The sequence below is a fragment of the Vidua macroura genome, chromosome 5 (assembly GCF_024509145.1).
Source record: "Vidua macroura isolate BioBank_ID:100142 chromosome 5, ASM2450914v1, whole genome shotgun sequence".
NCBI lineage: Eukaryota > Metazoa > Chordata > Aves > Passeriformes > Viduidae > Vidua > Vidua macroura.
The window spans coordinates 29766874-29781717 of NC_071575.1; the positions used below are offsets into that span (position 1 = coordinate 29766874).

Consider the following 14844-nt stretch of genomic DNA (forward strand, 5'->3'; position numbering starts at 1 on the left):
TGTGGGATTACCTAATGCTGCTTAGCAATCAGCATCAACAGCACCTGTAACATGCCTGCAGCTGTTATAGTTACTTAGAGGCTCCTAAAAAATACTAACCAGTGCATTTTTATAGTTATTCTGTTACACTTCACAGGTGTAATTCAAAGCTGATCTATTAATAATGTATAAAATAGCAGCATAGAGCTGTTTCCTTATATAAATGTTCCACGCTTTGGTTTCCTCCAAGGAGTGAATTTACCTTTAAAGAGCTGAAATGTTAAACATATGTGGGTCATAATTCTCAGCCACGTTATTTTTTACTGCCACTTAGAAAAACACACATCACTAGTTTAAAAAAAAAAATTAAAATGTTACTGTATTCTTATAAAAGAAATGCTTAAGCTTCCGAAATATCCTGGCCAAGACTTGCCGGAATCCTGACCCAATGTAATCCTTTATAAATACCTCTCTACAAATGTGCCTCTTCAAGTGTCCCTGAGTATATTATTTAAATCCCAGAGGACTTTTAGAAAGAGTGTGCAGGAATGGAGCTGCTTTTAACTGATAGCCCTTTGTATGGGAAGCTTTCTGAAGAGGGAGGTCTGATCCTGCCACATGTGAAGCCAGCAGGAGTTTTGCAAAAGTTGTCTGAGGTACTTGACGGAAGAGAGAAAATTCCAGCATTGGTCTCTGCCCTCGGAAATGAATGCAGCCCTGTCAGCCTTCTGTGGTTAAATGGAAGGGGAAGGAGGGAGTGGGAACAGTCCCATGATGTCTCATGGCAGTCACCTGGAGGCAAATCTGGCTCTTGGTCCATGCAAGTGTCAATGCCCACTAGTGTAGCTGAAGCAAAGCAAATTAGATTTATTGCTCATAACAAGATCCTTCAGCACCAGATCCTGAAAATACTTAGGTCCAGTTTTGATGTGAGGAGCCCCTATGATTTTTATATATATATATATATATATATATATATATATATATATTTTTTTTTTTTTTTTTTTTTTTTAGTTCTTGCTGCAGGTTCTCTGCTTCAGCCATTTCTTATGATTTAAGTTTTATGGGCATGATAATTGAATTAAAAGATTAATATATGGCGCAAGGGACCAAGGACATAGGCAATTAATCCTGAGAACTAAAACATGGTTCAGTCACACAGAAGCCCTACAGGGCAAAAAAACCCCAGCACTGAAGGACCTTTGACAAGAAAGGTTGTTTTTTCCCCAGACAACCCTGTCAGCTATGGCTGTCAACAATAAAAAGAAAGAAACAAATAAATTGGAGGCCGTGTGTAAGTCACAGGACCAGAATATAAATACACATGACATGGAAAGGCGTAAATAATACTGACGCATTCTTTAGAAATGTTCTCGGGCAATACTTCCTATTCATGTCCCACTGAAATGACATGAAATAGAACTTCATGGACAAAAGTGTTACTAATTGCCCAGGTTCTTGAGGGACACGGCTCTGTGTGTCTTGGGAGGCACTTCTTTGCAGGGCTGCTGCCTTGGGCCTTGCACCAGCAATGCAGATGCAAAAAGTTTGATACTTTCTGCAGCAGATCATAAAAGGAATGTGTTTATCCATTACTGTCCAAAAAGACAGCTGGGCAGTTTTCACTGCAGGTCAAGCTCCCTGTGGAGCCAGAAATCTGGATGTGAGCAGCACTTCCAGGGCATGCAGGATGGGGCCGTGATGGAGCAGCACACTCCTGCAAGCATCTCCATGGCGTTGCCCCACCTTGGCAAAGGCAGCTCACACATGGACATCAGAAGTAAAATGGAGAGGGTAAAAATAATATAGAATCTTGCTGTAGTCACTGAGAATTTAATAGCTGTCATTCATAACCAAGATGCTCCTAGCAGGGAGGCGAAGACCTGCTCCTGGCCCTGTGTGTAGAGAGGACCGCTGAAAGGACAGTGCCTGATCTCATCCAAAATCCCCACTATGGCTCATCACACCTAAAATGGCTTTTAAAGTTGTGTTTTGAAGGGTCATTTAAAAACACCTGCGTGCCATAAACTCACCTGTTTTTCCAACACAGCTCAAACATGCACAGATTCCTCCAAACACAACTCCAGCTGCCAAAAGCCTCTGTCATGCCCAGATCCAGCCCCACAGGAAGCCCTCACCTGGTGCCTGGGTACCCAACTCCTCCATCCAGGGGATGAACTGCCAAAAAGCAGCGATCTGCTGCTCCTAAGTCCTCCTGTGAGGTTTGCTCGTTGACCCTCCAAAAAGTGGGAGAGGAGGGCACTTGACTGGAGTGCTTAGCACAGTGTGGGGACACACTGTGTCTCCTAAACACAAAAAAGCAAATCACATTCATTGGACTAGTTCCTCAGAGGAGGATCATCCGTTCTTACCTGGAAAATGCCAACCTGTGAGCATTTGCTCCTGCAGATAAATCCAGAATTAATAATAAAGACAACTAACTGAATAAACAAGCATGCAAATATTTTTCCATTACTTTTAACCTTCAGCAATTACTGCCACAGGGCTAGACCACAGTTTCAGATTGCAGGGGAGATGAATATCATCTTTAGTAAGGTGTCCACACCAAAGGAGGGTGAAAGCCTTTGCAATAAACTCTGCTGCTTCTTACCCAGTGGCAGCCATGGTTTAATGATTTAAAGCTTGCATGGGTGACATAAAAACCCTGTCAGCACCCAGAGCTACATAGGATGGTGCTCTTTGGGCTTCCAAGGCCAACTTCAGAAGACTTCTGCTCTTTTTTGATGGTTGTGTGGGCAAAAACTCTACACACATGCTGGGGGCTGTTGCTGTGCTGTGTCTTTGATGACTTTGCTTCCACACTGCTTCTTGAGTTGTGGTCCTGTAAACACAGAAAAGTGTCTTGGCTTGAGGGAAAAAAAAATTGCATTTTGTAGGGTTTTTTTAACCTTGACACATTTTACATCTCTTCCCTTGCAGGTCTGTGTGGTGGCCTTAGTGGGATTTGTTATGCTTTGTATCTCGTACCAACCCGATGAGAAGACGTGTGCACAGTTCACAGTGAAGGTACATGAACATTTTTTAAACTTTTTTTTTTTTTTCTGCTTCTCATGTCATTAAATATAATAAGAAAAAGCTGATACAGGGGATATTTTTAAGACCACAGGAAAAGAAGTGAAAATTAATCTGAAATGCAGGAATGGTTTTCTGTTACTTTCCAGGTAGCCAAGGAAGAAACTGTATCCTATAAAGGGGAAGCTCTAATAACATTTCAAATCAGAACAAGATATCTTTTTATTCACCATGTTTTAGGAATATAGACAAAGCTGGAATAATTTGGGAAGTGTTCAGAGAGTTTAAGTAGATTAAATGGAGCTAGTGAGCAGGGTAAGAACTAAGGTGGCATAAAATGAGTCCACTTAAACCAAGGTTTAATATTTAATGGGAAAATACTTGGAAAGCATAGGGACATGCATACTTCCACAAAGCAAATTCCCATCTGAGCATTGCAGGAACTGCACCATACCCCACCTTTGTCTCCAAAACTGCTTTGCTGACACCGGTGAGCAACTAGAAGAGCAAGGCTGAGGACTCTTGTTTTTAACACCATTTTTCCTGGGCTATTTTTCCTTATTATTGTAATTTTCAGGGCTCTTAATATTTTGCAGACACAGAATAACCAAGAAAAATACCGATGCAAGCAGCACAAAATAACAGTGATTATTAACTGGAAAAAGGCAGAAGGAAACAAAATGCAAGGAGCAGCTTTTCAAACCCTGGCATCCATCCTCCCTTAGAAATTAGACCCCGGTGTGTCTTTTGTATCTTTCTCGAGCTTCTCCCGTACTTAAAGAAAGAAAGGGAGAAGAACAATTGTGCCTGCCCTGCCTCTACATTGTCCCCTGTCACCTTTCTGCTCCCAAGGAAGGTTACAGTGCTGGGCGGGGGCTGCGACGCCAGGCTTTTTTCTGCCTGCCCCACAACATTAAATTGAATTTGGTATCCAGGCAGGAAGGGAGTCATCCCTCGAGTTGGGAATGGCATGTCGGGCTGGGCAGCTCAGATGTCTCTGTGGCACCCACCCTGACGGTAAGGAATGTGAGCCATCGTTCCCCGTAGGAAAACAGACGTTTTGGAATTGCTCCCGAGGTGATGAAATGGTCCATTCCTCATCACCTGGCAGAATTAGAGCTTAAATCTCCCTGGTTCAGTCAATAGCCCATGGACTGTTGCTTATCCAAGGCACCCTCCTCTCCAAAATCCCCCTTCCCAGCATCTCCTATTGCAGCATGCCACAGAACTTCATCATTCCCAGGCTGTTCACCTCTACTGTCCCATGTCCCTGCTGGGAGCTGTTATCCCGCAGTTTGGGATAACAGGACCAAAAAAAAAAAAAAAAAAAAAAAAAAAAAAAAAAAAAAAAAAGGCTTCTGTCTGAAGGGCTCATACCTATTTTAACAAAGTAGGAGCTAAAACTCTTATCCAGGACTTCAATCACAGAGGACTCATCTACATCTCCAGTATCACTTTTCAAATATTTGAATTTCAGTTAAAGGCTGTCTCTGAACTAAAAACGAGCATTAGCTATGACAAGGCTGAGGATGCAAGATTGCAGTCATGAGACAGATTGTTCAGAAGGTTGTTCTTTTCTCCTGGAGGGCCTGAAGCTTCATCAAGCACTGAAATTTGGTTCAGCCCAATCTGCTCCAACCATCTTTACGGGGTGTGGCCCAGGTCTTGCCCTTACACTGATAGCTGGTTCCCATCAGCCAAGCATCATCCTGCAGGAAAATCTTGGCTGAACTTCCCTGGAGTGCATTAAGCACCCCAAGTTACCTTGCACAGCCCAAGGATCACTGTGATAGGAGGACCACACACACACACACACAGAGGCCTGGGGGGTTTGGGTCAACCCCCAAGGTGACCCTCTGACCACTGCAAGCAACTCCCTTGGGGTGGAAAACAGGAGGAGACCTGTGCTGTCCTCTCTGCCTTCCTCCCTCTTGGCAGCTGCTTCTTTCATTTCACACTTGCATGAGCCCTGGATCCTGTTAAAGAAGGAGGTGTGAGAACTGCTTTCGGCAGAAGTCCCTTCCTGAGACTGCTGTGGGTACCCGCAGCACGCCATGTGTCCCTGAGAAAGGGAGGCCACCCAAAGCAAGGCTGGCTGTGCCCCTCAGGGGGACAGCAACAGCCAGTGAGTGCCACACAGGAAAATCTTGAGCCATCCTGGGAACTTCCTGGGCTCTGTGCTGACACTTGGCAGATCACTCCCAGTAGCCCGGGGTAGTGACACCCTCTGCTCCTGCATGCCCAGCCCACGCCATGACACACCACAGTTCCTGTTCTCTGCAGGGGCTCGTGCCTGAGCCACCACCGCCCTCAAAAAGGGCCTCCTGATCCACCTCTGCAAACGCCTCTGCTTTCACCTCTGATAACTATGAGCAGCCTTTTCTATGAGGAACTTAATCCATCTTCCTGTTATTTATTTCAGTTTAGTCATGGAGGACAACAATTGCCAGTAAATATTGCTAAAATGTCTCTTCCTCGTATGAGGAACATGAAGGAGGATGAGCTGCCATGCTCTGACCTCATTGTACACTGTCTCTCCCCACTTCCCTTTACTCCTTCTATTCAAGCAGCAATTGCAGTGCCTATCTCTGAAGCTGTTAAAAAACAGTTTTCCAGTGGCAAGTCCTGGCTCCTGGGCAGAGCCCACCACACAGTTGTATTTGTGACGCTGAAGTTGCCTCCAGGTCTGGCATGTGATTAATCTGCTGATGGAATCTCAGCACTCACTGTCTTGTGCTCCCTCAGAGGCAGTGCTTGCATTTGGCTCACCTTTGATATTTGGGAATGTGTTCATTTTCAGCAGCTTGCAGAGAGATTTCTCTGCAAATATCTTGTGAGAATAATAAGCTTTTTGGAAAGTGCCCTGTGTCCCTCATGCATCTCCTTTTCCTCCAAAGATTATCTTAAGAGCTGCCTGTGTATTCAGATTCTGAGATTTCCTTCCCTTTAGGAACACAACAGACAAATTCTCCCTTACTGTACCTGCAGCTTAGATTAGGCTGTTGTGTCCTGACTTTGAATAGAAGTTGTTAGCTAAATAAAATACCTGCCAAGGGAGAATCAGGCACATGGTGCAGTCTTGGCTTAGTATCTCATCTATTAGGGAGGCCTAATTCTGTCTTCTGCTGGGCTGAATCCAGGGACTTCCACCAGGACTTCTGTATCACAGAACAACCAACATTTGTCCATTTTCTGTTTTCCTCATCGAACACATTTGCACTATCTTTGAAAACAATGACGTTGGTTTATGAATTACCACATCTTGCTTTGGAGGTGCTCAGTCAGCAGCACGCCATCTTCTCTATGCTTCATATGAGGAGGTGGCCCCATTTTCCAGCTTCACCTTTCCCATGGACCCTTCCCTTGAAAGCTGCAGGGGCAAAGAAATTGTGTTTAATAAGAGCCACCCTCATTTTGAAGCTGCCCTTGCTTTAAGGCCACAGGGGAAGTAATTAAATTTAATAGCAGCCAAGTCTTGGAAACTAAGATCTTTCAGTAAGAATTTGGTGATATGAGGGGGGAAATGTACATAGTGCTTCAGGACCTGCAATAATCCCAAATATTTTTTTCTCAAGCTGGCAACCAAACAGAAAATTGATTCACAGTGTAGTTCTAATACAAATACACCAGGAGTGTGAATTTTTTCAAGACATACATACTTGGAGTTTCAAGGTCATAAAACATGCTTTTATATTGATTTTTGCTTGCAGTATTGAGGTTAAGAGAGAGAAAGAGAGAGAGAAGCTGCTGTTTAAAATAAAAGATTCCCAACCATGCCATGTGTCTGACAGATAAGACGCCAAGGAAAATAAATGTTTTTACAGTGCTGAACAGAACCAAAAAATGCAATTTTGGCTAAATACAGAACATGATTTTGATATACATTCACACATATTTTGTATGCAGTGCAGCAACTGCCAGTTCCAGCTATCAAAGCAAAGGGAAGCCCATATGTGCTGGTATCCAAAGCTCTCAGGTGAATCCCAGAGTGTCAAAGGCTCTGACTTGCTGCCAGCTTCCATGTGTTTCTGGGGGTGGACTCTGCAGAGCTACCCTTGATAAAAGCCATGCTATTTTTAAGCTGCCACTGTTGTGAGGAGCACTGGAGGTGACGAGCAGACCCTTGTCCTTCTCACACTGTAGCACTGGGAACAGAAAGGTGCTTGCTGCCCTTTCATGCCTGTGAAAGATTTCCCCATATTTATGGGACAGGTTTTAGAAGCAGAATGAGCACAGCATACACTTTTTTGTGGAGATCTGCATTCCCATTCCACAGTGGGACCTGGGAAGCAAAAGGCTGGCTGCATCCACAGGGCCAAAAGTGGGAGATCAGCCACCCCACTGCCTGATTTGCAAGCATAAATCAGATTTGTTTGGACATGCAAACCAAGAATAATGCATGAGCAAAGTCTCAAAAACACCTACAGCTCAGTACAGCCTGGGGTAAGACGGCAGCCCAAGGCTCAATCTGCTCAGCTCTTCTTCTAGGCATGAATTTGTCTCAGCTGATGACCGTGACTCCTGTCAATGCAGGTACGACTGGAGAGGAAAATGCTCCCTCCCTCTCTAGAAAGCTTCTTGATGTATAGACACACCAGTTCCTTGGTGCTCTCCCAGGACTCCAAGTTGCAAGGCAATGCTCATATAAAACATGCAAGGCAAGTTCTTGAGATGACCTGCTGAACTTCTCATCCCAAGGAGCCTTGCAGTTGTTCAAGACCCAATCTCCAGACAGTACATTTGTGGGTATATTCCCTGCAAAGTACATGTGCTGCATTCCTTGTGAGTTCCTCAATCTCTGTGAAGCTGGGAAAAGGATTTTATCTCTTTTTTTCCCCCTTTCTTTCAGCTGCTCTATTTTCTCCTGAGCGCCCTGGCTCTGGTTGCCTGTGTTTTGGCAGTGGCTTTTACTGCACATCATTACTTGCAGCTGACCAAGTTCACCTGTGACACCATCCAGGATTCCTGCCAGTGCAAACTGGACACTGCAGACCCCCTCGGCCGCACCTTCATGTACCAGGATGCAGCTGACTGTGGCAGCCTGACCAGCATGCTCAGCCTGTTCCTCCTTCTGCAGATGGCTCTCAACTTGGTGGCAGCCCTGGTGTGCCTGCTGATGTGCTTCATGGTGTGGAAGCACCGGTACCAGGTCTTTTACGTAGGCGTACACTTCCAGCCTCTCATGGCCGCTGAAGGCCACGGGCAGCAAGTGTAGGGTCTGGGCTGGTCTGGCAGGGGGTTGTGGCCAGGGATGGGAACTGCCACCACAGGCACTGCGGAGGGATGGGCACTTGGAAGTGTTTGATGAGGAAAAACGCTCCCACGGCTTTAATGAATTTATTTTTCAATCATTTTGGGAATATTTCGTACAGCTGCTCTTGAGAAAAGGCCTCTTGTGAGATTAGCTAGAGGTCACAGACTCTTAAAGATGCAGCTGTACTAATGCTCCCCACAGAGGATCTTTAATAGCCATGGATAAAATCTTTGGGAACTCATCTGCAGGGCTATAGCCATTACAAAATAGGGTCCATTTCCCTCTTGCCTTCAGAGAAGCTATGCCAATTTCTACCAGATATGGATCTGATCCAAACTGCTTAAATTTATCAGTGGGAACATGCTTTGGGAATATATAATATCTTGGTGCTCTGAGTGTAATCCATGCTAACCTGATGGGAATTTAACATTCAGGAAAGTGATGAGGGAGGTCAAGACCTCTTCCAGTGCAGGTTGAGACCAACACCAAAGTGAATGTATTGATGGCTGCCATATAAAATATACATATAACTTTTCAGACTGAATAATTATATAGGCTACCTAACCCAATTACTAATAAACAACAAATATGAGTGAGTTCACTAAAGGTTCTTTGGTGGGCCCTGCTTGAGACCCCAGGAAGATTTCTGATGTTTAGGAGAAAACATCAGTTTAAGGAACCTTGAGTTGCACTCCTAAAGTAGAGGGACCCTAAATCAGTAGTCATGTTGAAAACTATGTCCATATTGCTCGAACTGCAGGCTGACAAACCCAGATTTTAGCCAGTTCCACCAATTATGCTTCAAGCACAAAAGGCCAAATGCATTTTTGGTGTAACTCCTCTAAAGACAATCAGCCTTACACACCAGCAGTGGAGTTGGGCCAACAGCCCTGAAAGATATATCCCTGCAACAATGAATGTTTTTAAAATGGGGTGGAGGGAGGGAAGCAAGAAGAGACTGTCAGTCTCCCAAAGACATCTCTGATAATGATGAGGGCAACAGAATAATGATTTCTTAATGAGGATGGAAAAACAAAGTGTATTTAAGCAGTGCTTTTTCACCCTGAAAGGGCAGATCTAGAAGTGCTTTACATCTCATTAGCCTTATACCAAGACAACTACATTAGTTTGTCCCTTGAACTGCCATTTCCACTTGCACAGCATGGACAGCTAAATTTAGGAGCAATTCCTAACTGGCAGCATTTGGCACTGCCTCCTGATCCATATCTGTGCAAGGGCAAGCCAGCTGGTGCTCACACCCTGCCATGACAAGGGATTTCTCGATCCCAGCCAGAACAAGGATGTCCCTAAGGTGGGGTGGAGCAATCACATGCCAGAAAAATTGTGCCATAATCATTAGTGAGGAGGAAGCAAATGAAATTTATATAAGGCTTCAAAGAAAAAAACAGCCAATTTTCTGCAGCAAAAATAGTCATCAAAAAGTCAAAAACCCAGATTGGCAAAACCCTAGTTGACTAAGGAGCTCTAATCCTACCAAGAAAACTGTCTTCCATACGGTGATCATCATACACATCATCCAGGGGCTAGACCATCAAGCCTCCAGGGTCAGAAGATCACAGCGTAGTGAAGTCTCCTGTGGCCCACCTAGAACACTGCTGGGTGTAGGGGCTGTAGTTTTAGTCATGGAAAGTGCCTCTGGAGCAGACATAGCATCACCAAGGTGCTCTCTGCCCAGCCACACAAAGTGAGGAGCAGAACATGAGGGGTTTTGAGATCTACTTCCAAATGACCTTTTTTATTGCACCAGAAGTAACAACCACTCGTAAGCCTGGCTGCAGGGCACATTTGCAAGGGTGCCCGTGTCACCACCCATCCAAAGACCTCAGTCTGCCTCCCAGGCACTGCTGGAGCAAGTTGAGACAGGGGAGCACTGGGATGGCGGGCTGGTGGTATCAGACTCATCTTTGGGGCCATCGATGCAGATCTGGCAGGAATCAGCCCATCTCCCAGGGCACTGGTGGAACGTGCTGCAGCAGTGCTCACAGACCCGTGGCAGGGCCATCCTGCCGGAAGACGGGTACACAGGGGTGCCTCTCACCTTGTGGTGTGCTCAGGTTTGTCCCCCATCCCACACATGCCTCCAGCCATGCCATCTGTGGAAGCTCAGGGCAGGGGATGTACCTTCCTCCTACCTGCACGACCCTGGTGCACCTGTTCCTCCCTCCACTCCCTCCAGTCAAAAATGTGGGATCCTCTCTCCACACAGAAGATTACAAGGAGCAGGAGAGGGAACAAAGGGAGTCTGAATGAGAGCTGAGCTTTGGGGCCTCCTCCCACCCTCACCACTGCATGACGGCTGGCACAAGAAGAGGAAGGCTGTGCTGGCACAGCAGAGCATGCTTCCCCCCCCAACCCATCCTAAACGTCCCTGTTGCTCAGGGGATAGCTTGGTGTGCAGCACTCCAGCCCTGGCCTAGTGGCATTTTCACCAGAGCTGCCCTTTGTCTCCTTAATCCTCTGACCTCGGCCTCACCTGCACGTTCTCACTCGCTGTCTCCCATCACCTCGCAGGTGCTGTGGGATGGGGCTGGACTGGCTGTGCCTGGCCTCTGCCTGCTCACCCCTGGGCTGAGATTTGTTGGGGCTGCTCTAGGGCACGGCAGACACAGCGGGGATGATCACAGAGCTGCTGTAAATGCCTTCTGCGTGTGGGCAGGGAGGAGAAGGGATGTCTGGATAACAGAGTCTGCTCCACTTAACAAACTGTACACCTCCCTATCACCCTCCACTTCCAGCCACAAATTCGGTTTGCTAACCAGCACAATGCAGCTTAACCCTTTGCTCTGGAAGAAAGCAATATTCATCATGTATTCTGTTGGTGGTTTATATGCTTAATGAATAAATATGGGGCATTTCGATCCAGCAAAGATGAACTTCTCTATTTCCTTTTCATGTATCTCAAGAGCATAAAATCAAAACAGGAGAGGTGAAGAAACAGACACAGGAGGTTTAGGAACTGGTTTCCCCCTGGGTATGGTTTTACAATGTGTATTTTGCTTGCATTAAGAATTTTGGAAAGTACTAATTAAAGGATTTTCACCTACCACAGCATATCCAGACACCTCCCAGCCTTTTCCCAGTGTCAGAGTCCACATGGAGTGCACCAGGAAAAAGACTGGGACTAAAAGGCTTGGAAAGGACAGAGGTGTTGAAGAAGAAAGCAATTTTTATAGGCCTGGGAAATTTATCTTCTAGGTGAATTCCACAGAAAGGAGTATGATTAAACCTCTATGGACACACAGAATTTGCGAAGAGCTCCATGTCATTTAGTCTCACAAACCCAGGTGTGATTCTCATTTGCACCCTGGCCACTTTACACTGTTTTCCCAGTGTAAAGGGGTTGTAAAGACGGCATCAATCATCTTTACACCTACTTCATGGCCATTTTACACAGCTAAAAGGGCCCTTTGTGTAAATGAGAACTCAAGCCATAGAGAATTTAATAGAGAGGAGATCCTTTCTATAGACTGTGCTAGACCCTCTAATAGGGTCTATTACTGGGATATAACTCTCTGCTAGATTTTATAGCTTGGCTTAGAGATCATCAGTCTCGATTAAATTCAGTTCTGCAGAACTTTTCCAAAGGCCATAACCCTCTGGTGTCATGCCTGCTCCTCCACCCCGAACACACACAGAGTTATGGTGTTGCATGGATAACTGCTCGGGATTTTAAAAGGAGAAGCAGCAGCAGCAGCCACCACTTTCCTCCGGCTCTGAGGCATTTTGATGTCGTGCTATGCAAATGCCGAAGCAACAACAGCGGCAGCGAAAAGGGAACCGAGACGCAGCACCTCCCGGGGAGCCAAAATGTCACATTCTCAGCCCCGCCAGGGCCTGTGCCCCTCTGCCGCCCCTGCTGCCGCTGCAGGGCCAGGGGCTGGCGGGCGAAGGGGAAGCCCGGCCAGGCCTGGCCCCACGCTGGGGCTGCCACCAGGTTCATGTGACAGCCATCTGCGCCTGGCTGGCCCGGCCGCCTCTGCGTGGGCACCGCTTGGAGCTTTGCCTAAAAAACAACTCTGCGCAAGAACGCCGGGAGCTGCAATGAACTCACAGGGCTAATTTTTTTCTATATTTTTTTTGTTTGTTTGTTTTCCTTTTTTCACGCTTCCAGCCAGTGCAATATTTGCTCTGGGGCCCTTTCGAAAGAGAAAGCACGCTGCTAGCGTGTGCGAGAAGCCGCAGCTCAGGTCCTCTATATTTAGAAAGCCAGGATGTCATACCTCGCCTTGAAATTTTCATAGTCCCCTGCACCCCACCCACCCACACACGTACACATGCTTGCGTCTGGAAAATGTTTTTCGGTCTTAGCAAAGGGTGTTGGCTTAGGGGGATTCGAGGGAGGTGCAGAGGAACAACGGCAGCTCAGTCCAGGGCTTAAGGCACGGCAGGCGGTGAGGACCCACCGCTCCCGTGGCTGCAGTGCAGGATCTCTGCTCCTCCTCGGCCTGTAACACAAATCCCAAGGCAGGGCTGAGCTGTTCTGAAGCGTAGGGAAGCCCTGGCCTGTGTCACAGGCAGTGCTGGACCCTCAGCCAGCAGCATCTTTACCAGGTCATTTTTGAGTGCCATGGACAGACTGCAGCACCTGTAGCAAGGGTTCCAAGAAGATGAATTTTCGAGGTAGCTCATCTCAGGTCTCTGCAGTTCCTCCTCCCCAGGGATTTTTGCTTTCTGCTAAATGGCTGTCTTTAGTAATCACTACTCAGTAGCATTTATCCTCTGCTAAATTGCCTCTGTAGCCAAATACCATAAGCAATGATTACATCTACAAAGACTGGGGTACATTTTTCTTTTGGTTTTTGGTACCTGGTCTCCATGCCTTTGTCTGAGCAAATGGTTGAAAGCCTCATCTAAACTTCAAACTTGTTGTGGGGGAGCTGGCGATTTCTTTTTCTATTTAATTTGTTACCTCAATACTCCACAAAGCCATCTTTACATTGAAGTACAGATGCAGCAGGCCCTAAGGCTGGTTTTCAGTGACTGGCTGCAGAGAGAGCATGGAGCTGAGCCCACCCAAAGTCAGCAGTGACCCCCTGCTTCACCCAGGTGCACCCAAGTATCCCTGCCTGGCACAGACATCTGAGACTCAGCTACCAAATGTGAGCAGCAGCCTGGTCTGAGAGGAGAAAATAACCTGCAGAGGGTGATTTGAGTACCTGCCTCTCTTTCAGTCAGATGGATTATGAGTGATGAGTGCTGGGCTGACCTCAAGTTTCAGGAGATATATAGAGTGACACCGATTAAGGCAGCCCTCGTCTTCCCAAGCCATGATTGTCCTGGAAATGAGATATTTGAGCCAGACAGGGTTTTAACCCCGTTTCACTCTCATAGTTGTGTAAGGAGAACTATTTTTAATTAGCCCAAAGCTAACTGAAGAGGGATTTCTCCTCACTTCACTGTAGGATTTCTCTTTCACCAAAACTATGAGAGGAATCCTTTCCCTGATCTGTCCTCCATGAGGCTGGCTGGAGCATCACTGTTGGAACCAGAGCTGCACGCTTGCAGAGGTGTGTGGAAACCACCCTCATATCTTTTTTGGGGCATTTTCTTCCAGTTCCACAGCTGCCAGAGCTGACATGGGGAGGGCAGGGGAAGCTGGTGTCCCAGATCCATAATGTGCCCGAGTCAACCAAGCCCTGCAGCAATCCCCATTTATACTGACACTACTGGTCACCAGGGATTTGGTGGAATAGTTTAGGGAACAATCACACTGAAAAGGGAAGAAGATAGACATTTACACTTTCCCTTCCACCTTGTGAATCCAGACAGGAGAGCAGCACTCTTTGAAGGGACCCAAGAGGAAATACAAAATCCTCCCACCCCATTTCGCTGCCCAAACCTGCCAACGCGCTGAGAAACAGTGAAAACGTGCAGAAAATGAACCCCCAGAAATCAGGCACTCTGGGTTTTCAAGATCCAAAGTGTTGTTAGGTTAGGAATGTGAAAATGAGTGTATTTTTATGGCTTGTCCAATTCTTCCAGACTGCCTCAGGTGGAGACCCAGGCAGCCAGGCTTCTTTGCTGTCACCAAAGGAAGGAAATTTTGTAACCTGACTGGGAGAGGGGAGGGATGGGAAAGAGCAGTTTATAGGACGTACTCATATATCTATATATATATATTCTGGTAAGGTTACTTTTTGCATAGATTCAGCTTTTTTTTTTTTTTTTTTCTTTTTTTCTTGTGTACAAAAGGTAATGGTAGGATCTCAGCTGGCAAAATTCTCTGCTTCTGAATTAACAGGAGTTGCATCTCCACTATATTTCTAATAGAATTTTTCTCAGTCACCCCACCCAGGTTTCAGTGCTTCTGTTGCTTCTCCATTTTCCAGTGAGGCAGGACTTTCCTGGCACATTCTCCCCTGACTCCACAAAAAGCACTGGTCTGTGGGCTCCATGTGAGCTGCCCCTGCTTAGCCAAGGCAGGGGAGGCACGATTTGCAACCTGGCTCCTGAGACTTCTCCTGAGTTCTCCAGCCATTGATTATGCTGTTGCTTACAGCAAATTATCAAAGAATGACAGAGGTCCAGTGCTTGAAAATCCCACAGGATAATTGCCT

General features: G+C 46.3%; 1 protein-coding gene across 6 annotated transcripts in view; it reads left to right on the forward strand.

The window, feature by feature from the left end:
* SSPN (sarcospan) overlaps positions 1-11154 on the forward strand; it is a 33544-nt gene extending 22390 nt beyond the window's left edge. For all 6 annotated transcript variants that reach the window (XM_053978498.1, XM_053978493.1, XM_053978495.1 and 3 more), the window contains 2 exons: positions 2920-3006; positions 7862-11154. In XM_053978498.1, coding sequence (XP_053834473.1) covers positions 2920-3006; positions 7862-8227 — 453 coding nt within the window. In that variant the 3' untranslated portion in view covers positions 8228-11154. The remainder of the gene's footprint in view (positions 1-2919; positions 3007-7861) is intronic.
* Positions 11155-14844: the final 3690 nt, after the last annotated feature.